This window comes from Bactrocera dorsalis, chromosome 2, assembly GCF_023373825.1.
Source record: "Bactrocera dorsalis isolate Fly_Bdor chromosome 2, ASM2337382v1, whole genome shotgun sequence".
Lineage (NCBI taxonomy): Eukaryota > Metazoa > Arthropoda > Insecta > Diptera > Tephritidae > Bactrocera > Bactrocera dorsalis.
The window spans coordinates 97813484-97837990 of record NC_064304.1 but is presented as its reverse complement, the minus strand read 5'-3'; the positions used below and the strand labels follow the sequence as shown (position 1 = coordinate 97837990).

Sequence of the window (24507 nt, the reverse complement as noted above, 5' to 3'; positions counted from 1 at the left end):
ATTGAACTCGTTGGCGATTCCGGCACTCGGTGAAGCGGCCAGAACGCGGAGTTCAAGTACCCATTCAGCAGGGCGCTCAAGAAGTTGACGTTTTAGTGAGTGATTTTGCGGCGCTTATATTAAGTGTTTTCAAGCACACCAGGGGCCATTGAAATAGTGACACAACTGTGTCGAGAAATAACTAATATTAATTTACTATAAAAAATAGCATAGGGTTTCGACATACTCTAGCCATTTTACTGATCAAAGAAAACGTTGCACTAAAGAACGGTAAGGTCCAAGGTTCTTCTCTGCCTGCTTTTTCCAACGGAGTGGAGATCTCACTCTTCGCCCGGCGGGTACTGCGCCGAATACTCTCAGAGCTGGAATGTTTTCATTCATTCGGACGACATGGCCTAGCCAGCGTAGGTGCTGTCTCTATGTTCGCTGAACTATGGCAATTTCGTCGTATATCTCATACAGTTAATCGTTCCATCAATTGCGATCATCGTTGCTAATGCGCAAAGAGCCATAACCTCGAAAACTCGCAGCGCCGATTCATCAGTTGTTGTCATTGTCCATGGCTCTGCAACATCTACCATCCCCGATGATTAACTTGTAGAATTTAGTCTCTGTTCATCGAAAGAGGGCTTTACTTTTCAATTGCCTGCTCTGTCTGAAGAACCACCTGTTGGCAAGAGTTATTCGTCGTTGGATTTAGAGGCTGACATTGTTGTTGGTGTTAATATTTGTTCCAAGATAGACGTAATTTTCTATGACTTCAAAGTTATGACTGCCAACAGTGACGTGGAGCCAAGTGGCGACAGCAACGACTGCTTGTTTGGTCACAGGAGTTATTTCGTCTTACCCTCGTTTACTACCAGACACATTTGCTTTGCTTCCTTATCTAGTCTGGAGAAAACAGAACTAACAATATAATGATATTAAAATCATCGGCCAGCTGTAGACTCTTATAGAAGATTGTACCTTCTCTATTCTGATCTGCAACTCGAATTATTTTCTCCAGTAGTTCATTGAAGAAATCGTACGATAGGGTATCGATCCTGTTGGAGCTTTTGGTATTGCTCAACGTTAGTTTTCATAGCCGCATTAGTTTTTCAGACGTAGCGGCATAAAGGCAGCTCTTTTTCATGCTGTCAAATGCAGCTTTGAAATCGACAAAGAGGTGGGTGTGTTGGTCTTCTTTTAGTGGACTTGACGCAAGGAGAATACCTAGTGAGATGTTAATTTTCCAAGCCTGAAGCCACACTGTTAAGGTCCATGTGGTTTTTTCTGGAGAGTCTCTAACGTTTCCTTCTGGGAATGTTGCTACCTTTATTCTTTATTCATCAAAAATACTAATATCAACTTGAAGATCATTAAATATGTACCTATTTCACGGCGTATGTCTGTACTAAGCAAATATGAGTATCTCAAGGATATCCGCTGCGACATGAATGCAGCCATTCAAGTGGTCACTTGGAAAGCTTTACTTTACAACACATACAAAGGCCGGCATATATAATTAAAGTTGTGTATAATTTATATTATAAATTAAGCAGAAATGTGAAAAAACTGCCAATATATACATTATACACATGCAAGAACATAAATACGTTGAATTATTGGAACCACAACATAACCTTTAAATGAATCAATTTGCATAAATTTTAAATTATAAACAGAATAAGAAAATCAATCACAATTAACGCAATAAAACAGAATTTTACTACATTGCAGCTTTGCATTTACATAAATATGTTAAGCAATGGCAACAAATATCATATCAGCATGGGTCTATATACGCAGTCCACTAATGCTGAAATGGTCTACTGACACATTACCAAATTCAACTTGTTGAGCTCTAAAGACAACGGTTGCTTAAACTAACAACATAAAGACAATCGCGAATGTCTATCGTCTACGCAACGCTAGTTTTATTATAGGGTAAGAAGGTACTAAGTCATACCAAGTAGTGAAGCAACAAATAACATCTTGACGTACTAACTAAACCTAGAAGCAAACTATGTGAGAACACACATATACACACACAGCTACATGCATTTGCGGCTAAGAAAACCCTTCGATTTATCATTGTTTTGTGCCCAGCAAATTCTCTGTGCCAAAGTCGTCTGCTTTGACGCGCTTTCCGTTTCTGTTTCTGTTTTCGTTTCATTGCCTTTTTCTTATTTTTATACCCTGAACAGCGTAAATTAAGTTTGGCACGAAGTTTGTACAACATTTCTTTTTCAAAATATTCACTCACACTTAATATGTTTCCGCTTTGGATTATGAAAAAATGTACATGACCCATTTCGTAAATCAGAACAAATGGGTGACATAGACTTGTATGTATCATTTGTGTTATTATATGAGAGAATTTGCTGACAGCATTAAAGACTTCCGGTTAGCATATTGTTGTTTATGACAACTGCAGCATTTCGTCGTGGGGAAAAGCGTTTGCTTTTACGAAAAGCTTTTGTAAAGGCTAAACAATACGCACGCGATTCATACCATACGATAATACATATGTACTTCAAGATTTTTGACATTCATTAAAATGTAACTTCCTGATCGTTGATATGCAGCATACCGCGCAGTTACTTAGTTAGTGCCACCATTCCAAATTAAAGTCGTTAAGTGCTTAAGCGTTTCGAACATCAAGTTTACTTCAATATTTCAAACGTTATTGAGGCTCACACTTCGCAAGTTGGCGTTTAGTCCGATGTCTTGATTGAGATTTAAAACATGCTCCATATATTGTCGAAAACGTCTTTAAGTCGATTTTTAAAATGAGGCTGAGATCGTTATAGAAAATTAGGTGATATCCATCCTTTTTAGCCAATTTTTACTCAATTTACAAACTGACCGTTTCGGCAGAAAAATCATCACAACAGTGACTTTTTAAAGACAAGGCCGTCTCCACAATGGCTTGTGGCTTACCATCGCTTCAAATGCGACAAGTTTTTTTATTCAAGTACCCATTCAACCAAAGGGAGCTTTATCGCTGAAAATAAAAATTTTCCTGTCAAAATCGAAATCGCTGATCATCTCGTTCTGCACCCATTCACCGCACCAGCGAAGCACAAGATGCTCTTTCGGCTTCAATTCTTGCACGAGTTGAATTTAGTAAGCCCCCCAAACAAGAATCCTCCGCTAAATCTTCTGTAAAGTGGATAGCCAAAGCTCCATTTGTTGGACGCGATTATTCGATATTCTACTCTACAGCTCCACTCAGCAGCAATCGCGTCTTCGGTGCGCATTATCCTCTAGAGTAAATATGGCTTCGCAGGATCCATGCCTGATCGAATTACCGACTTTGCAGAGCGAATATCTCGACGGAAAACGTTGTTCTGCAGTAAATCAATTTATTATGAAATGGTGAACAAAACTGAGTATAAATCGAGGACCAGCAGACAAAAATAACAACTTCCAAAAGGTGTTGCCGCATTATGTAAATATTTCTTATTTAGAGTAGACGCCGCTTACGCCCCAATAGCCGTGTTTAGAGTAGCGCGCCAGTCGTTCTTCCTTTTTCTGTTTTGATCTTTCCAACGAGATGGAGGTTTTCCTCTTCCACTGCTTCCGTCGGCGGATACTGAGTCAAGTACTTTCAAAGCTGGAGTGTTTTCATTCATTCGGACGGAATGATTTAGTCAGTGTAGTCGCTGTCTCTTAATTCGCTACTCATCGATACGTCGAATGCGATATTCGCCGTGGCCAATGCGCAAGGGACCATAAATATTTTACAGAACCTTTCTCCATGCACCACATAACAGGACGAGTATAGACTTATAGAGGTTGGTCTTCGTTCGTCGAGGAGAGAACTTTACTTCTCAATTGCCTACTCAGTCCGAAGTAGCACCTGGTGGCAAGAGTTATTCTGCTGAAATTCGAGGCTGACATTGTTGTTGGTGTTAATACTGGTACTGGTAGATAGCCGAAATTATCTACGACTTCGAAGTGGTGACTGCCAACAATAGGGAGTCACCTTGTTTGGAACCTCGTTTAATATTGAACGGCTCGGTTAGATCCTCCCCCATCACGACGGAGCTTTTGGTATTTCTCAATGGTTTATAGAGCCATATTAGTTTTACGGGGATACCAAATTCTGACTCAGCGGCATAAAGACAGCTCCTTTTGGTACGTTCAAAAGCAGCTTTGAAATCGACGAAGAGGTGGTGTGTGTCCATTCTCTTTTCAAGAATCTTTTCCAAGATTTGGCATATATGGAATAATCCGTTTGATTTTCTATATATAAAAATACACTGATAAGGCCCAATCAGTTGGTTAACGGTGGGCCTTAATCTGAATACGCTCGATAGACCCTATAAGCGATGTTGAGGAGGCATTGAATATTACACATCTAATAAAACACCCGTTAGTAGTCAGATCGTTGATTGACAACAACTGGTTATGTTTCAGAAAAAATATTAGCAAATTAAATACGACAGATAAATAAATATTTTAGGAAGTCTTCAAAAAGAAAAAAACATATTTTTATTAAGAAGGAAAGTAGCTTGAGCTGTCAGAGATTAAAGAGCAATTACCATATTTGTAAAGACTTTATATTACTAGGCTTATTGATTTCCAAAGTTCACTTCCTCTAATTGCAAATAAATAAATTTGTTCATTTATTGCTCATATTGGTTCATAAACCAGAAATTAATTTCAATTATTCCATTATTTTTTGTTCTCATCATCAGCGTATCATCAACTGAAATTCAAAACCACGTCAAAAAACACAAAATTGAGTTTTAATCGCTGACGATTAACTACATCATATTATAGATGTAAAATCGTAAAATTTCAAGCTTCCGTTTTCAGATATAACCAAAATATAATCAGTATATAACCAATATATAACCGAAACCCAAATTTTCTTGCATATGAGTAGTTCATTATATCGTTTTTCCTTCGCCTGTAAACTTATGAAAAGTGATGTTAAGTTATTTTGCATTTTAAGTACGGATATGTAAACAATAATTCAATCAAACAACAGCCGAGATAAACAGAGTTCAATAGTGCCGCAAATGCATATACATATACGCCTCCAGAATAACAATTACTTAAAAGTAATCGATATGACAATTACAGTTTTGTAAGAACTTTTCCTCGTTACTCAACATGTAGTATGCGATGCTTTAACAACTTAAACTTCAAACTGCTTGTGTTCTAAGTATTCAACTCCATTCAACGCGTTCTATATATTTACAACAGCCACACGTGCCCAGCTCATCCATCTCCGCGAGAAACTTTAGAATATATGCAGATGCATACATATGTACACACATGTCTGTCACATATGTCTTTATGTTTATCGGTATTATTAGCAAAATACTTTGACAAACAATTGCAACCGATTGCTATTGTACGAAATGACTTTTTTTCTTCCTATTTTCAAGCGCATGTACTTTGATTCGCAGACTCATACTCATTTTCATGCCATTCGTGTTCGGTTCCTTACAACTGCACAAAGTAATCGTAAAAATGTTCAACAACAGATTTAATTGAGAAAAAAAAAATCGTCTGAATGACATAAAATAAATACAGAGATAATAACAGGGGCACAATATTAATTGCAAGAACGAACCCATTAGGTGTATTCAGACTAAAGTCGTTAATGTGGAGTCGTTATGAGTACTATACCCTCATTATCACATTTAACGACATGCTAAATTCGTTGTACATCAAGTGTATTCGGTGGTTTGAAAGCAAAACGCGTTGGAGAAATTTGTAAAATCTTAATTGGTAATAGTTAGGTCACAAGGTTTATGGAAATAATATAAGTATGTATATAAGTATAATAAAGAGTTTATGAATCATATAATAGATAGTTCAGATTGTTCTATATTTTGTTAGGGGAATCACAATACTAATATAAATATAAGATTATGATAAAATCGGATGAAATACTATCCTTTTTCTTCTGCTTTAGCACTACAACCGTGGGTCGGGTTAGGCCGAGAATATAAAACTTCGCCAGTTGTCTCTTTATTTGCGACGTCACGGTCCTCACGCACTTGGCCAGTCCATTAGATGCATGCAAGACGATGCTCCAAAAAGCTGGTCGCCAGCCTCCATTACCCACCCATTTGTCTCGAATCGAAGAAGATTTTCGCCAGAATATCTTCATCCATGCGTACGACATGTCCGTTAGATTTTTATGAACTTAACTACATCCATCTCGTAGAACTCATACAGTTTATGGTTCCATCTTCTTCGGTACTCAATGCTCATACGGTTGGAACAGTTCTCTATCGAATGCTCCAAGTGCTTTCTCAGTTCGGTTTGCTATGGGCCATCTTTCGGTGCCGTATAATTGAATGGGAATGATACGAGACTTATAGAGCGTAATTTTCATTCGTCGAGAAAGAGATCTACTTCTTAATTGCCTATCGATCCTAAAATATCAACTGTCAGCAGGAGATATTCTGCGACTGATCTCTAGGCTTGGATGGTTGGTGATTTTTATTCCGATATAGACAAACTCCTTTAAATTAACAAATTTATAGCTACCAACAGTAAAGAAGTTCGCACCCCGTGAAGAAACTTTGTTAGTGGCCTCCAAATACTTTATCTCGGCTTTCTTCGCCACAAGACAAGACCAATATCTTTCGCTTATTTTTATAGGTTTCTTGGCTGGAAAAGGCAGCGCTGACGACTATTATTGTTACGTCTCATGATGGTCCATTCGTTGAGTTCAATTTTCGATCACTCGGTCGAGCATATCGACTGCTAACTGGCGAATGACACCCGTGAAGTTTGCACCAAGAGAAAAAGGCTAACGGTGTGATATCACACGACCTTGGTGGCCAATCGAGGGGCCAAAAACGTGAAATTATCTGTTCTATCGAAGTGTTCTCTCAATAAATCGATTTATTGATGCGATGTGTGGAAAGTGGCGTCGTCTTTTTAAAACCAAATGTCGCCGAGATCACGAGTTTCAATATCAGACATTAAATAGTTGGTTATCATGAGGCGATAACGGTCGCCATTAACGGTTACGTTCTCACCGGCATCATTTTTTAAGAAATATAGACCGATGATTTCAACGGCCTACAAATCAAATCAGACCATTGTTTTTTTCTGGATGAAATGGCAGCGATTCAATTAGTTGCTATTCGTCCCAAAAGCGGCAATTCCGCTTATTTACATATCCACTGAGCCGAAAATGGGTCTCATCGCTGAACAAAATTTGAATCCAGAACGTCAAATATTCTTGAAACTTTTCAAGAGTCCATAGACCGAAGCAATGTTGCTTGGGAAGGTCAAGCGGTTTCAGCTCTTCTACAAGCTGTATTTTGTAAATTCGAGTTGCTGGGAACGGCGCCGACTCGACTCTTTACGGTCTTCGTGTACACTTTCAACTATGGTTGCTATATTTTCTTCACTGCATCACTACATGCTGGACGTGGTACAATCGATCTAATATTATCGAATAATGAATGTTGGATCTCCAGATCGGTGATGGTGTCGCATATAGTTTGGCCAGTAGACCAATTATGTTGACCATAAGTTGAGCGAAGCCCGCGAAACACTTTTTTTACAGAACGTGAATTTTCGTAATAAAGTTGAAATATTTGTAAAGTTTATACGGGCGTATGTACATAAGTCTCTCCATGATGAAATGCCAATTAATACTGAACAAATCAAATGATCAATCAAATCAAATGACAACTTTCTCATCGACTTTTGCCGAAGTCATTCTACTTTTCACATATAAAATATATAAAATAGTAACGGCATTAAGAAGTTAAAGAAACACAGTTCATTGTAATTTTCCACTGTTCGTCATTACCATGACATAATTGCCTTCATTTACTCATTCAACTTTTATATTAATCCTTATTAACAGCATCACAGGAAAAATACAAGTGAGAATGGAGAGGGTGAATATTGTCTTAAAATGTTGTTTACAAAATGAAATCACCGATGTTCAACACTTAAATGGGAGTGCTGTAATATGTAAAGTAATGGATACATTAAGTTCACATAAAACCGGACCGCAAATAACTTTTTTTTTCACTTACAATAACATTGACCTTGCTGAAGCGAATAAGATGCGTAAATATTTGGCAATCTTATGTGACTGTGGGAGCCGTCGCAGCATTTCAAGTGATTTAATAATATCAGATAGCGAGGTGGTCCTGCCAGAAAGCGCAGTGATACATTTATATATATATATAAAGTTCAATAAAAAATTACAGTGGTCAATTACAGATATATTACAATGGGTATAATTTAGCTTACAACTTAACTTACTTCACAAGCAAGTAGCGGCTAGGCATAAATTGAATTGCCGAAAAGTCCTCGTGCTGATATATAGATGGCGCTGCTAAAATTAAACCCATAAGTTTGGCAGCTGTCGGTTTATTAGTTTGTGAATTATAAAATTTGGAGTCGAGCAAGTCTTGTTATTGTGGATAAAATGGATAAAAAGATAAATTGATAAAGGGAAAAAATACAGTTGAAGTAAAGCATGGCTTAATAAAAAGTTTCCGGATACTGCCCTAGGAGAATCAATCATCTAGTATTTCTATGTTAAGTTTAAAAGTGGTGAAGAGCACCAAAGAAGGTGAACGCAATAAACACCCCAAGCAAGTTGTTACAGATGAAAACCTCAAAAAACTCCACAAAATTATTTTGAACGATAGTTAAATGAAGTGGTTCGAGAAAGCAGGGACTCTATAGATATCAACTGAACGTGCGCATCCTATCCTATTTGCGTCCATATGTGATAATGGATGAAATATGGCTCCGTCATTTCACACCGAAGATCAATCGACATTCATTCGAGTGGACTACACACACGGTCGGCTGGCATGGTTATGTAGTCTCTATTTTGGCAAAAAGAAAGGACTACCAACAGCGACTTTTACGTAGCATTACTGGGTCGCTTGCAAAACGAAATTGCCGAAAACGGCCGCATTTAAAGAAAAAGTATGTGCTATTTCACCAAGACAAGCAAACGCTATCACAATTCAGTGAAAACGATGACAAAAATCCATGCATTGGGTTTTGATTTTTTTCCACATCCACCGCATACTTCAGCAAGAGAGCTCGACATCTCTCGCGAGTCCGTTCGAATGATTTTGGTAAATATTTTTGGTACGAAACGCGTTCCTGCTCGACTCGTTCCGATACAACTGAATTTTTTTCAAGTAGAGTACCTTAAACAGGTTTCTTTGGAGATGCTTGATCGAGCGAATTCCGATCCCACATTATAAATGCCACTGAGAATGGATTTATGAATTTGACAAAGAAGACAACAATCATCGAAATGGAGGGAAAAAACGAGCTCAAACCAAAAATCCACGCCAAACTGCACAAAAATCAAGATGATGCTTATTGTTTTTTCGATATTCCAGATTTGGTGTTTTATAAATTGTGCCGGAGGGACTGGCGGTCAATAAGGAGTTCTATTTGGTCGTATTGAGGCTTTTGCGTGAGAACATCTGTCGAAAACGGACGGAATTGTGGAAGAACAATTTATGGATTTTACACGGTGATAATGGATCGAGCCACGATTGTGACCGAATTTAAAGGCCAAAACGCAATGAATACCATCAATCAACCAGCGTATTCAACAGATTTGATAAGATTTGGGATTTTTTTTTTTGTTCCCCAAACTGAAATTGTCGCACTGTGGAAACTCTTTTCAGTCGATCGAAAAGACAAAACAAAATTCGCTAATGGAAATGAAGGACATCCCAAAAAATGCTTTACGTTACTTTGCATTTAAGGTGACGATATATTTTATTAAAACATTTACTTTAACCCCTACTGTAGAATCAGTATTGCAGCCTAAAAGTAGGCAATATATTTAAAATCACACAAACTACAGTAGTGGCCGTTCAATTAGACAGCAAGCTAGGTATGTACATAAATATGGTATTAATATGCAATACAAACGCCAACATAACTTTGGAATTTTTGAACAATTACCTTTTGTATTTACTTTTCAAGAGACAATTTGTAATATCTTATACAAAATGTCACAATTAAGAGTGCATTGACATGTGGCAGCGTCAAACTGAATTGCAAAATGGTAAATAAATTATTTGCACATAAATATTTATGACAAATGTAACGGCAGACAGTAACAATTTCAAGTTCATTGTAACCAAAGTTGCATATTTTCAATTGCAAAGAAAGGACACATACACAAATCCATTTGTGCATATGTGTATGTGATTGCTGAAAACGCTTGTTTAACATTAAAAGAAAATAATTCTTTAATTTCAAATTTTTTAAAATTCTTAAAGTACCAATCTTCTCTACTTATTAAAGTAAGGCCTGAGTTGCATGACTTCTTCGTGTGAAATTAATCGCGTGTGTGTTGCATGTAGCCGATTTGTGTAAAGGTCATTTAGCTACAGCCAAGCACCTGTGTGTAGATATGCATGTAGCGGTGTACTTGGGTAAGGTTATTACTATTTCTGTATTTGCAAAGGTAATTATGACCACATTGGGAGCAGTGGCAGTGGCAGGGCTGCGGAAGAAAGCGACGAAAGGTAAGTGCCCTGCCACAACGAGTGACATTGAATTCATGTGCAAAGCAGTCAACACGAAGACCGTCATTAAAATTACTACTATAAGACATACATACATATGTGTATGCAAAACATGAATTTATACCGTAAAACGCTCTGCACTTTTCTGCTGGCATATTTGGGTAGGTTTATTAATACATTTACCTTTTGCTTATTAGGAAATGATGCAATAATTTTCCTTAGATCTCATTGAGCTCTACAGAGTAGTTTCGGAATTGTGGAAAATGATCTCAAAAATTTTCAACTAGATTGGCTGTTGCGCCTTACCAATAATACTGGTAAAGAAGAAAGTACTTGACAACTTATTCAATTCAAACGCAAATATTCCTTATCATGAGAACTCTAAGAAAGACCTTGATATTCACGAAACAAGCTAAAAAAACTACTTTAACCCTGTCAATAAATTTAATATTTCTGGCATATAAAACTTATTTTTATAAAAACTCTGAAAGACCATATAAAAAAATCAAATTAGCCACCTCCGTCTGCCCTATATGGGCGAACTAGTCACTCAGTTTTCGAGATTACGATCTGAAATTTTGCACACATCATTTCCTCCCCAAGAAGCTGCTCATTTCTTATAACCGCCGATATCGGTTCACTATAGCATTTAGCTGTCATACAAACTGACCGTTGAAAATCAAATCTTTGTATGGAAAACTTGTTTATCTGATGAGATATCTTCATGAAATTTTGCACTGAATATACCTCATACCAACCCTATAATCTCTGCATAAATTGATCAGATTGGATAACTATAGCATATAGCTGTCATACAAACTGACCGATCAAAATGAAATCCTTGTATCGAAAACTTTTTTATGTGACAAGATATCTGCACGAAATTTGGCACAGATTATTGTTTAAGACAAGGCTATAGTTTCCAAAAGAATTGTTTAGATCGGATCACTATAGCATACAGCTGTCATATAAACTGATCGATGAAAATGAAATTTATGTATGGAAAACTTTTTTATATGACGAGATATCTTCACGAAATTTTGCACAGATTATTCTCCAAGCTAACCCTATAATATCTGAACAAATTGATCAGATTGGATCACTATAGCATATAGCTGTCATATAAATTGATCGTCAAAATGAAGTCGTTATATGAAAAACTTTTTTATTCTAAATCAAATTAATGATAGTTTTATATCCTTTCATCAAATCATAGATTCTGTATGTGTGCCGAAGTTAATTTTTTTTTTTGTTTTATTTAAAAAATCCTTCCATACTTTAACTAAGTTAGAAAATGCATACAGTAATGCTGTCAAAGCACTACCACTGACGGTATAACGAATTTTGTACTTGTAGTTATTATTTTAATGTTCTGTTGACAACACTTCTTATACATACATACATACATACATGCATTTTTTGTTGCCATAACATACGCTTAATTATTATAGCATGAATGCTGCGAGGGAACTCCCATTCCATTGGTCTTTGTCGCGAACCAAGTTAATGGATTTGCGCCTCTACAAGTACAAATGTATGTAAGCATAAATATGTGCTTTTTATGCAAACATTTCTACATTTCCAACTTTATGCACCGAGAGGATCTGCGAGGCAGAGATGCTGCATAAAAGGTAAGTTGCGCATACAAGTTAAGAATTGCATGTGTTGTTGTTATTTGTGTGTTGCTGCAGATTTTTTTGTGCCGCTGTCATTGTTGTGCTTAAAGATGCGCTCAGTTATGTTATGGTTCGGCTGAAGGTTTTATTAATATTTTTTTGTGGTTGTTTTTGTACCAAAAGTGGTCAAACAGCCATACCATATACTATACAAGCATGCGTAAATATATACACGCACATACACTCACTCCTACATATGCCTGTTTGCGCCTAGCCATTCTTTGCTTACTTTCAACATTTTTGTGCTCTACACTTTCGGCTCTTCTGGCTTAATTCTAACTTGTTGGTAAAGACTGTTGGTCATACACACACAGGTACGTGTGTATGCGTAAATTCTTGCTTATGTATTGTGCCATTGTGCCCCACTGCAGCATACAAATTTGCTTTCTCTGCTCGCGCACTTTTATTGCTTTTTCTTTTTTGGCTTTCTTCATTTCTTTTGCTGCCGTCGTCCGCACACATAATGGATGGACACTTTTGCCTCGGTACTTCTGGCAACACAACCTGGTTAAAACACCTTGGCCGACAAAGTTTGAGCTCATTTGTGGCCGAAACCGCGTGAAAGTTGTACGCTGCCGCGAATCTCCGACGAACGACGAAGAAAGGAAAAATATATTATAAAAAAAAAGAAAATATAAAAAAGTTCGAAGTAGAAAATTTAAATTGGAGTAGCCGCACGTGTGTGTGTTTCATTACATTAATTCTTACGTTCGTCTAACTAACGTTGAGAGCGCTTGAAGCCTATATATATGGTATATAAATACCTATATATTATATAAATACATACGTACTAATTTATTTTTTGTTGTGTGTTACGCTTTTTGCTTTGAGTCTTGACCTAATTTTCCTGCTGCTTACATTCCAGTGATATTTTGTTTTTTTGTTGTTGTCAATATTGGCCCTCGTAGAAAGGCCACGGTTTCGTGTCTCAAAGTGAAATTATTGTTTATTATTTAAGTGTTCTGTTAAACCGAACGCCAGCTGCGTTTTATTGCACTTTCGCTGGCAACGATCGCTAGAGAGACACATTAACGACACTAATATCAGTGAAGACGTTACACTTTGAAGCGGTGCTAATTGGGATCACTCTTCAAGAGGTGTTAACTAGTTTTGTGCGTTTTTTTCTCCGCTGACAAAGAGCCAACACTTTTACTTTCCGCACGTTGAAAATAAAGTCTATAAATATGTTTAAACTCGGTTTGATTTCGATTTTAACACTAATCAGCTGGATTGCAACAAATGCTCAGGACGATGTGCAACGTAAGTGTTAAACTTATTTTTTACCTAAAAATTGGCTCCGAAGTGTTGCCTCAAATAAAAAAAAATCATATTTTGTACATGAACGAAGTAATTTTGAGAAGTTATGTACATATGTATATTTATTATGTGTTTTTTGAACTATTAATTTTTTTCAATCCCATCATCAAATTTCGTTGGAAATACCCTAAAAAAATTCCTTGAAAATTTGAGCCCTTAATATTAACATTAAGGACTGGACGAGGGCATGTAAAAATTTTCCGTTGAAAATACACGACAATCGTGATTTTTATCTTTAAATTTGTACAGCTCAGAGGCATTTTATGGCATCGCTTTGACTTAAGACACATATTCATCGGGATTGAACACTCTATAAAAGTGCCCTTTGCGGCAAAGTCGAAACACACACCAGCGAGGTAGTACGGAGCTCTAAACCTGATTTTTCCATGAAATTCGCATTTTTTCGTATATATCTCGTAAATGAAAAGAGCTATAAAAGAAATGTGCAAACTTGTAGGAAATTTTATTTGCTATAAAAAAGATCGAAGGTCAAAATGGCTATCATTACTAATTCTCGAGATATTGGGCTTTTTAAGTAAGGCTTTATAGAATTTTCATAGATAGTATGTAATAAAAAAAAACTAACCAATATTATATCATAACCGGCTTTTCGGATAAAATTTTAACAAATGTGTAAAATATATATTCATATATACTAGAGCTCTTAAAATTATTCGAATAATTTGAAACCCGATTATTCGAGTTATTCGTATATCTGGTTTATAACCGTTTATGTGGTTATTAACTGGTAAAAACTATTCGATTATTGGCCTAGAGCTATCTAATCTAATCTACTAATTATATCAAATCTACTAAATACATTGGATCAAATTTGACCCGGACTGGCATAAAACATGCACTTTCCGGTATTTTAATGAAAATTTTTATTATCGAATCCAAAAAACGTGCTTTACCCAATACAAGCATACCAACTTTCAGTCCAATTTTTCATACACTCGTTACTCGAATCGGCTGGGATGACTTTCAGTACCTTCAGTGGATTTCAGTTTTTGCTGTTTTGGCTCGTTTTTGGACTGACATTCCGTAGATTGTTGGACAGTTTCAACGACATATTCATAAACCCACCCAAGCATCTCTTGTGCGAAATTTACTTCACATCGTTTTGGCAGATTTAGGTATTTTGTTACGAGTCTAGCATTGACAGGATTCATACCCGAAAGATTAACCAATATGTGTTGGGTCGATAAATAAGAGATGTAGAGATATTTGAGATACGCGTCGATACGGTAAGTCACCTGATTTACCTTCACTCCGAGAACACCGTTTTGACTCAATTGAGGATATAAAAACTGAATCGAAGAACGCTCTGAAGGCCATCACGACGGAGGATTTTTCTAAGTACAATGATGACTGGAAAATTCGTTGGCATAAGTGTATTGCAGCGGGAGGGGAAAGTAACCACTTTGAAGGAGATGAAATGGACTAAATTCAACTTTCAGTTTGATCACAGTAGTATAGCTGCCCTCGCGCGCCACTTTTAAAGGCTGTATCTCCAAAACTATTACTCGGTTCAACTTAAGAATTTAGGACAGTATTTTAGACATGTTATAGAATTTAATAAGATAATAAATAAAATAAGTTTTTTAATGACGGGAATTCTATGAAAGACGAGTTTTCGATGCCATCACGACCTTCACTGAACGCTGTGTGCCAAAATACTTGTATTCCTAAAAAAGTACGATCCCTAAATCATCACTGTAACATATCACCTCACTATACATTATGCATAATAAAAGTAGGTTATTCTCAAAGACAACATTTTTATTGTTTAATAGTGTGAATCTTTAATATTTGTGCTGCAGAAAAACGTTGTGTCATTATTCTGCATACAAATAGTTTTACATACAAATGAACATATAACAGCAACAACTGTCAAATACCCAGAATTAAAGTCAAAGCTCATTCCATGCGCACAAATTACTTAATTATACGAAACTGCTTGCAAGCTTAAAAAAAAACATCGCAAAAAGCCAATAATGTTATGAAGTACTTAATATTTGTGGGCATTAAATTATTGCTTTATTGCGCTTTTCTATTAATCGTTTTTCAATTAAGCGCATGTATGATTTTAAGTTTTTACTATTATGGAACAGCAAATCTTGTTGTTTGTCGTATTTCGTTTTTCGTCGTATGAAAATTTATTTCGTGTGCATTGTTAGTGTATGAGTAATTTGCGACCGTGTTTGCGTTTTAGTGCTCATAACCGTTATTTTGTGCAGTCAAAACATCAATTAAGTGGTGCAGCAGTTTATTATATTTTTATGCCCTGAACAGGGTGTATTAAATTTTTCCATACAAAAGGTGATTTCGAGCTTTTTTTTAAGAAAAAACACAAAAGCTTCAAATTTATTGGGCAACGTTTATTATCATTCGAAAGAACTTTCTTTGGCATTCATTTTTTGAAGTTTATCTCTTGCAAATGTTGGTCGCTGCTACGTCTCAGATGGTCTATCAGTTGTGTCCAATTTTCGATGACTCATGTCGACTGGCCACTGGCGAATGACACGTATGAATCGAAGCGGGATTGTCCGTATAGACTATAGACATATCCCCACAGGAAAAAGTCTAACGGTAAGATTTTAAACGATCTTGGTAGCCAATCGTTTGGCCCAAAACGTGAAATTATCTGCCCAACGAAGTGTGCTCTCAATAAATCCATTGATTCATGCAAAGTGGCGTCGTTTTGTTGAAACCAAATGTCGCTGAAATCATGAGCTTCAATTCCAGGCATCAAATAGTCGGTTATCATGGCGGTTATGTTCTCGCCAACATCATTTTTGAAGAAATATGGACGATTAATCGGCTCACAATCTACAAGAAATCGTTGTTTTTGTATAAAATGTCAGCTCATGAATCGCTTCGGGTTGCTCTTCGCCAAAAAAAAGCGTTCGGAAACTTTGCTTGCTTACATACCCATTGAGCCAGAAATGTGGCTCAACGCTGAACAAAATAAATGCAAGCAGACGGACCGAACCAAATCAATTTTTTTAATGAAAAAGTACATGATATCTTCAAGAAAATCTTTATACATTGTTATCATAGACAACGCTACAATCTCAGAGCATCATTCTCAGACTCGACACTTTCACTTATAGCTTTTATTTGACGAGATAACTTCAAGAAATTTGCCATAAATTATTAGCCGAGACCACCTTGCAATCCTTGAACAAATTGTGCAGATCGGACCACTATAGCATATAGCTGTCATATAAACCGATCGTTCAAAATCAAGATAACCTTGACACCTTTTTAACTTTCAGCATTATAAAATGCAACTGTGTAGGGTATATTAATTTCATTTAACGTTTCTTTATTCTCACTGAATTTTTTACTAGAACTTGTTTTGTGTTTCGATTTTCAGCCTATTTCCTTCAACAGTGCCCGCGCGATGAGGAATACATTAACGAATGCCTGCGTGACAGTGGCAATAAATTGGTGCATTACTTGCGCCAGGGCGTACCTGAGCTGGATATTTATGATGTAAGTATCGGGAAAATATGTACAACCACCAAATATTGCTGCATCATCAATTGTGTACTATTTGTGTTTATGTAATCTTAGATCGAACCGGTTATCATTGATGAGATTGGTATTGTGCTGGGCAGCGGGCCGGACGGTTATCGTGCTCTCTTCCGTAATATACAAGCATACGGTGTTAGTAATATAACTGTAACAAATGTGCGGTGAGTATAAGAGATTATTTGAAACTATAAATTCACCAGGCTTGCAAATATATGCTGGCAAACAAATATTTGGTAATAATTATTTATATGTAGACTATACTTAATTGCACGATAAACTTGCAATGGGTTCCAGGACATAGTGATAACTTTGGTAACTGTGAAGCAGATGAACTAGTTAGAAAAGGCATCACCCAGCAATTAGACTCGGAAAAATAAGAAATTTACCTCTTTGTCACTAGTTTCATACCCAAAATATCCATCTAAATCATTCATCCGGACTCGTGAGAGATGTCGAGCTCTCTTACCATCTCTCTAATACTTGCCTGACGATTTTCAAGCATCATATTCTTGACTTTTTTAATATTTTCCATTAGTTGAAGAGGTCATCAGTCGAGAGGTCGTCCAGAATGAGGTATATCTTCAACGATCTCTCAACCGTCTTTGAAAGCAATATCTAAATTCTCTCTAAGTACATATGAGGTTGTCAAAAAAGTCTTGGGGTATTTTTACTGATTTTTTTTTTATTGTTAGTGAAAAAATTTTGAAAAAATGTAGTAGAGAAAAAGTATTTAATAATTATCGAACTTTTATAGAACTCAATGACGGGAATATTGAACAAGAATCGGGATTCAGGCGTCTAACAAAATATACATAGAACTTTAAAGTATGCACAGTGACGCATAACAGTATTAAAACATTACTTAGATGCATTATGGGTTAGGTGTAGTCAGAGAAATGAAAATATTAATATTTGAAATAAGTTTTGTCTTTTTTGGCAGTATTTTTTTTTATAAAACTAAAAATATGGCATCATTATATAAGGGTCGACTTGCCTTGAATTTTTAAAGTAATGGCTGTTTGTCTTAAACCAGTTTCAACCGAAGCTCTATGTGATGATCATCACTAATTCTTACTGGTTCATCCAAAATCATCTAGGGCTTGATTAAAGCTTTCTTTCTGAAAACAATAAAATTTTTTTCAGATTTTCGAAAAAAAAAATCGAAATTAAAAAAATTCTTCGATTAGGTATTGGTTTTTCATCTTTTCAAGCATTTCAGTGAAATCTACCGAGCGGCTTTCGAGCTAAAAGCGGCTTTAAAAATGTATTGAATACTACATTCCCTAGAAAAAGAATCGATAAACATTCTAAACATGGAAAGCGAATCTAAAGGCAATTAATGTACCAGTATATACATATAAATATACTATGAGATCCATTCAAATATCAAATCGGCGTAAAAGTTGATTTTATAACCACCGAGAGTTCAGCAAAGCACTTGAACCCTACTTTTGATATGACAATCACCATTAATAATATTGTATAATAATAGAATATGAAATAATGCTAATATAAATAATACGTAATTAAAATAAAGGGGTTAGTACCTTGAAAATAATATACATTTATAGTATACATTAACTGCCTCCTTATTCCGACCCACGAACAACGTGTAATAATTGGTAATTTTTATAATATTTTGCTGAAATACTCAAACCCATTAATTTATATCGAACATTTTATTTCTGAACTTTTTAATGAACTCTGTAATGTTATGAAGCTATTCGGACTTTGTCGGCTTGTCATTAACTCTACGGTCAATCATGAGGCAAGGTCAAATGTTATGTTATTTACAGCTGTTACTTACTTTCTATACTGGTATGGTTAGAACCATCGAAAACATTTTAAAAGCTGATCGAACAAACTTTCACAATCCGTTTCGCTCACATAATCTATCTTCTTCTTCTTGGTTGGCATAGACACCGCTTAATCGGTTATAGTCAAGTCAGTCGTTCTTCTTTTTCGCTATTTGGGCCCGTAGAAGATTCCAAGTGTAGCCAGATTCTTCTCCATCTTTTTCCTCTTCCTCTGTTTCCCCCGGCGGGTACTGCGTCGAATATTTTCAGAGCTGAAGTGTTTTCATCCACTCGGACGACATGACTTAGCCAGCAAAATCGCAGAACTTTTCTCTTGAAAACGCGCTACTTCGGCTCATCAGATATTGTCATCGTCCATGCCTCTGCACCATAAAGCAGTACGGGAATAAAGACTGACTTATAGAGTTTTGTTTTTGCTCGTCGAGAGAGAACTTTACTTCTCAATTGCCTACTGAGTCGAAAGTAGCATCTGTTAGCCAGTGATATTCTGCGTTGGATTTCGAGGCTGAAGCTGTTGTTGGTGTTGGTGTTGATGCTGATTCCAAGACAAACGAAATTATCTACGACTTCGAAGTTATGACTTCTTAGTTAGGTTAAGTTAGGTTAAGTCGTAAGATTGTTCTAAAACGATTAATCTCATTTAGACAGATTGGACAGGAAGCTTGTTCAGCTTATCACAAATTTGTTAAGACGGTTAGCTTCTACCGAGATATTTCAATTGCAGTCTCGTAGAAGCCGGACAATAGAAAAGGAAGTGACAAAATGATTCAATCTGGTCTTCCTCTATAGAGCTTTGGAAAAGAGCGTCCGCAAGAATATTTAGGCACACCGCGTGTGATCTTAATGAATAGTAGTCAGAATACATACAATTGCGGCGATATTGACTTGGTTAAGAGTCAGTAGTTGAAAGTATACCCTAAAGTTCATTCTAGTTTAAAAAAATGTCGGAGTCTCTTAAGTTCTGGTTCCAGCGCTTGCTGAGCTCACTGGAGGTCCAATAACAGAACGCAAGCAGACATCGAAACACCGACTCGTTTCTAGTCGGCTGAAATTGGGGAAAGGTGCCTCTGCAGAAGCCTTGCAGTTTCCGGCGATTGCGCAGTGATCGGACTTACAAGTTTAATATGCAGGAGGAGGCTTGAAGCTATTGCTAATGTGATGATACACTTTCTGACTGGTGCAATGTCTTAATCAACGCAATTTCATAACGCTAAGGCTACAGATTTTCTATTTCAACCTCTGACTGAGTGAAGCTTTTATATGAAGATATTTATTTAAAAAAAAATATAGATATTTATTCAAAAAAATCTGCTACTCAAATATTGTACATACCATATTTACACGTAAACTCGCCGTAAGAAACTCAAACCTAGTCACACTTGTGCTGGACCACTGTGCCGACTTCGCTAATAAACTATTCGTTTTCCTTATTGCTGGTTTACATATCAATGTACATATATATGTAAATGTACAGAACTTCCATATGTAGACCTGCAGTCGTGCGGCTAAAAATGTGGTAGCCAGTTTCATACACACATACATACATACGAGTGTAGTGGTGCTTATGGCAGCGTATGCAATGTTTATCATACGCCATCGCAAACTGAAGCTCAGCGGCCAAATTTTGTTTACGCTGCGCCTGCTGCCATTAACGACCGTCGCGTGTAGTAAATTAGACATTAAAATGATTTGTGAGCACAAACCAGTACATTTACACATGTTCGCATGCGAACTAGAAATCGGACAACACATGCATAAACGCTTTTCTATATACATATATGTATTTAAGTGTGTAGATGTGCATAGAATCAAAAGATGTTGCTTGGAAATTACATAAATGCTGATTGCTACTTTGTGTGGACTTTGAGTAAAAACATAGCATGTAAATACACACAAAAACACATGAGAATAGGAACACCAAAAACACTTGCAACGCCGGTGTTGCGCTGCATTCAAGGTTAAAAGCGTTAAATGTTTAACTCGTTTACGCCTTTAGCTGCAGCGTCGTCGTCGACTGGCTGCAGCCAATTGAGAAATTTGCTAAATTGTCATTTGCTTAGCACTTTTTGGTGCGACTTGAAGTTGCATGCAACCGTTTTTTTTTGCACCCATCAGTTGGTATGTCTAGTTTACATAGTGCTTGTTGTATGGAAACAGCTACTTTGCCAATTTATATCAAGGTGAAGAGTACAGCGCCAACAAATTTGGCCAGCGTCGCTTCTTTTGTTGGCATGCGTTTGTTTATATTTATATGTGTATGTATGTTTGGTTGATAAACATTGACATGCCAAATGAAATTGTTATGTACGACTGCCATTCACTAGGCCAAGTCAATATGGCTTAGGTCATGGTATACGGTGAAGCTCAAGTCTTTGCAACTGGACTTGAATAGTGCTAATAAGTGGGCAACTGTTAGTTGTATGTAAATATAATATATACTAAATATTTTGATATCAAATACCGATATTTGAGCAAGCGATTTATGATTTTAGTGTTTTATTATAAGTAATGTGTTTTGGACTAAATTAATTGGTTTATATCTAGGTACTATAGTATGCAGACGTTAAATCATTAAAATCACCTATTCTAGAACGTAACAACTCAGAAGAAGGGAGCTGGAGAGCAATAGCAAACTAGAAGAAGCGCTATTTTCGGCTGCACCGATGTTTTAATACCCTTTACTGCATAAAAAAAAAAATATTTATCTACAGTTTGATTGATTAGTTTGTATGACAGCTATAGGCTATTGTGGTCTGATTTGCACAATTTTTTCGGAGATTGAAAAGTTGTCTTGGAAAATAATATGTGCCAAATTTTGTCAAGATAGTTTGACAAATAAAATAGTTTTCCAGCTACATATATGCTATAAGGGTCCGATTTCAGCGATTCTGACAAATGTGTAGTTTCTAAAGGAAAATAGGACGTGTGTAAGATTTCAGATCAATTCAGCAGCATATTGGACTTTATCAATTTGCTGGATCTTAAGGTCGCAGTGCATTCCTCGCTTATCAATCAATACACTTTATAGGGTCTCCGAAGTTTCCTTCTGGGTGTTACAAACTTCATGGGAAGCTTGTTCAGACTATAAAAACTAATCTCATTGGAGTCCGTTATACACATCCATTCAGGAATGGATCGTGAAAGAGTATAACCGGCGGCTATTGTCATATCTCATGAATAAGTAAAGTATTTTTTGACTCTAGAACTATATTTGTGATAAAAAGTTCATCTAGTCGAAGCTTTTAAGGTATGCTTACCTATAAAACCCGCATATAATCAAAATTCAGCCACCCTTTTCGCCATTTCGTCTGTGATCAAAGAAATATTCGTTGCAGAAAGCAATCTAGCACTGTTAGAGTATATTGGTACTTATCGTACGAGTTAGAAGAACAACGAATTTTTGTTGATGACAAGCCTTTCGAAATACCATTTGGCATTTAGCCACTTTCTTCTGAGTTCTTTCGCTACAGCTTCTTTTCAATAGCAAAAGTTGTGGGCAAATATTAATTAATATTTATTTCAATCCAGCAATATTTTCAATATGTCATTCCATAAACACATCTCTCTCCTCTCCGATTATTTATAAATATTACGCCATTTTCTCCTCTTACAGTTCCGATTTGGAGACTCTACAATTCCAGTTGACTTGCGAAATTCCACACATTAAAGTGCGTTCGCAATACCGCTCGACCGGCGTCTTGATTTTGGTGAAAGCCTCAGGTGCTGGTGATTATTGGGGCGAATATGGTGAGCGTCACGTTTTATACTTTTCAATTTTATATTTATGCTATTTTTACATTTTCATAATTATTTAAAAACAAAAAAACATTTTAATTTATTATATTGATTTTTACCTTAGATGGCGTCAAAGCAAAAATTTACTTCAAAGCCATACCCAATTTGGCTGACGATGGACGCACATACCTAACAGCCGATCAGGTTAAAATGGATTTCAATGTAAAGGAAATAAAAATGGGTGTGGATAATATTGCTAATGACAACACAGTGATACGTGAGTATAGCACGAGTCGTCGTTGTTAAACTATACTGTCAATATATGTGTGAATTGTGTGTTAACACGTTTGCCCTCTTTCTCTTTATAGAGGCCGCATTGAATCTCTTCATCAATTCCAATGCACAGGAGCTGCTGAAGGAAATGAAACCGGCGCTACGCACAAAACTCACGCTCGTCATACGCAACTTCATGGATCGGATATTCGCTAAAATACCGCTCGACCAATGGATCAATTTGAATTAGTGGTTGCGTTGGTAGTAACGCATATTCGCTTAAATTACAAAAAAAAGTCCAACACTTATCAGTTAATTAGCTTAGCGGTAATTTAATGTATTCTTATACTATTAGCAATTAGTCACACTTATTTATTTCAATAAATTATTTAAGATAGTTAAAGGTAATCGTTTAGAACTAAAGTTGTCACTAAGCGACAAAATAAAATAACCGAAACAAATATTCAGCGTTCGCACGATTATAAGAAAATTACAGTTCTACAAATAAATGTAATTTACTACTTATATATTAGACACGAGTTTTTTATTCGCACATGCTACTTATTAGAAATACGAGTAAATATATAAATTATTTAGAAAAACCGTAAGCTCGTTGAAAACCGTGCAGTTGCACGAGAATCGGCCTTTTCAAGAACTCATGAATATGTGGTAAAGCGTACTTAAACCTAACTGATTTCACAATTTCTTTGCGGCAAGTTATACAAACATAATTATAAATAAGTACATAGTAGATACAACTGAGATATATATACATACATACTATATATTGAAATTAATAGCACAACGCATTAGGTAAGTTGTTACTGAGAAGTGTATGGTAAGTATGCGGGTTAAAGATAGAAAAGAGTGAAAAAAGCGTAGTAATTAATATCTCGCTAATTTTGGACATGTAGTGATATTTTCAACTAGATTACAGTACGTGTGCCATTCTATGTGTGATGTGAACCGAAATTACCATAATTTCATATCAACTGTCAACGCATAATCTTCGAAATTCGAGTAAACAATCTCGTTGCGAATAAAAGTGTGCATTGTATTGGCACGAAGGCGTTGCTGAGTGATCGTCGACTGTTGCGCACTCACACACGCTCGCACACACACAGCACAGTTGACATAAAAGCTGATCACTGAGTCGTTGAGATTTGTACTTTTAATATAATTTTTAAGAATGCACTAAAATTTGTATTTTATGACTCGGAGCACTGACCACACACATTGTTATTGTTATAAAGGATATGCGTGCTGTGGAACGCTCTTTATGGCAATGAGTTTTTAAAATTGCATGTGCTTTTCGTAAACATCGTTGTTTTATGGCAGTTTTTTTTTTTTAATCAAAAGTGGACTATCATATTATAAGAGTGGTTATAACTCTTTTATCTGTTCGATCGGTCACTTCAAAATAACAATTGTTTAAGCGCAATTATAGCATCACATATTTCATAATTGAATGCCGACAGAGACTAATTTTAAGAATGAAGAAGGCACAAATGTCAATTAAAAATACATTAAAAAATAAAATTTTCGTCAGCATTACAATGTAACAAGGAAAAATATATTTTCCAACACCATGAAACAGACATAAGTTGAAACACAGAAAATATAATTTGTTTTCCTAACTTATGCAATTAT

The 24507-nt window shown here is 36.1% G+C and overlaps 1 protein-coding gene across 2 annotated transcripts; it reads left to right on the top strand.

Annotated features, from left to right (window-relative positions):
• The first annotated feature begins 12701 nt into the window (after positions 1-12701).
• On the top strand, positions 12702-23389 carry LOC105231610 (circadian clock-controlled protein daywake). 2 transcript variants are annotated; one of them, XM_049447959.1, is made up of 7 exons: positions 12702-12924; positions 13131-13432; positions 16872-16990; positions 17072-17193; positions 22463-22596; positions 22709-22861; positions 22953-23389. In XM_049447959.1, the coding sequence occupies exons 2-7, from the start codon at positions 13357-13359 to the stop codon at positions 23105-23107; spliced, it is 759 nt and encodes a 252-aa protein (XP_049303916.1). In that variant the 5' UTR covers positions 12702-12924; positions 13131-13356; the 3' UTR covers positions 23108-23389. The 2 variants fall into 2 exon arrangements, with proteins under 2 accessions (XP_049303916.1, XP_049303915.1); XM_049447958.1 differs by having other exon boundaries at positions 13038-13432.
• Positions 23390-24507: the final 1118 nt, after the last annotated feature.

Excerpts from the sequence above, each read along its gene's own strand:
- LOC105231610 (XM_049447959.1), top strand. The coding sequence starts at position 13,357 with ATGTTTAAACTCGGTTTGATTTCGATTTTAACACTAATCAGCTGGATT. Across the intron at positions 13,433-16,871 it reads TGCTCAGGACGATGTGCAAC|CCTATTTCCTTCAACAGTGC; the intron begins GTAAGTGTTAAA and ends TTCGATTTTCAG. Across the intron at positions 22,597-22,708 it reads TGATTATTGGGGCGAATATG|ATGGCGTCAAAGCAAAAATT; the intron begins GTGAGCGTCACG and ends TTTTTACCTTAG.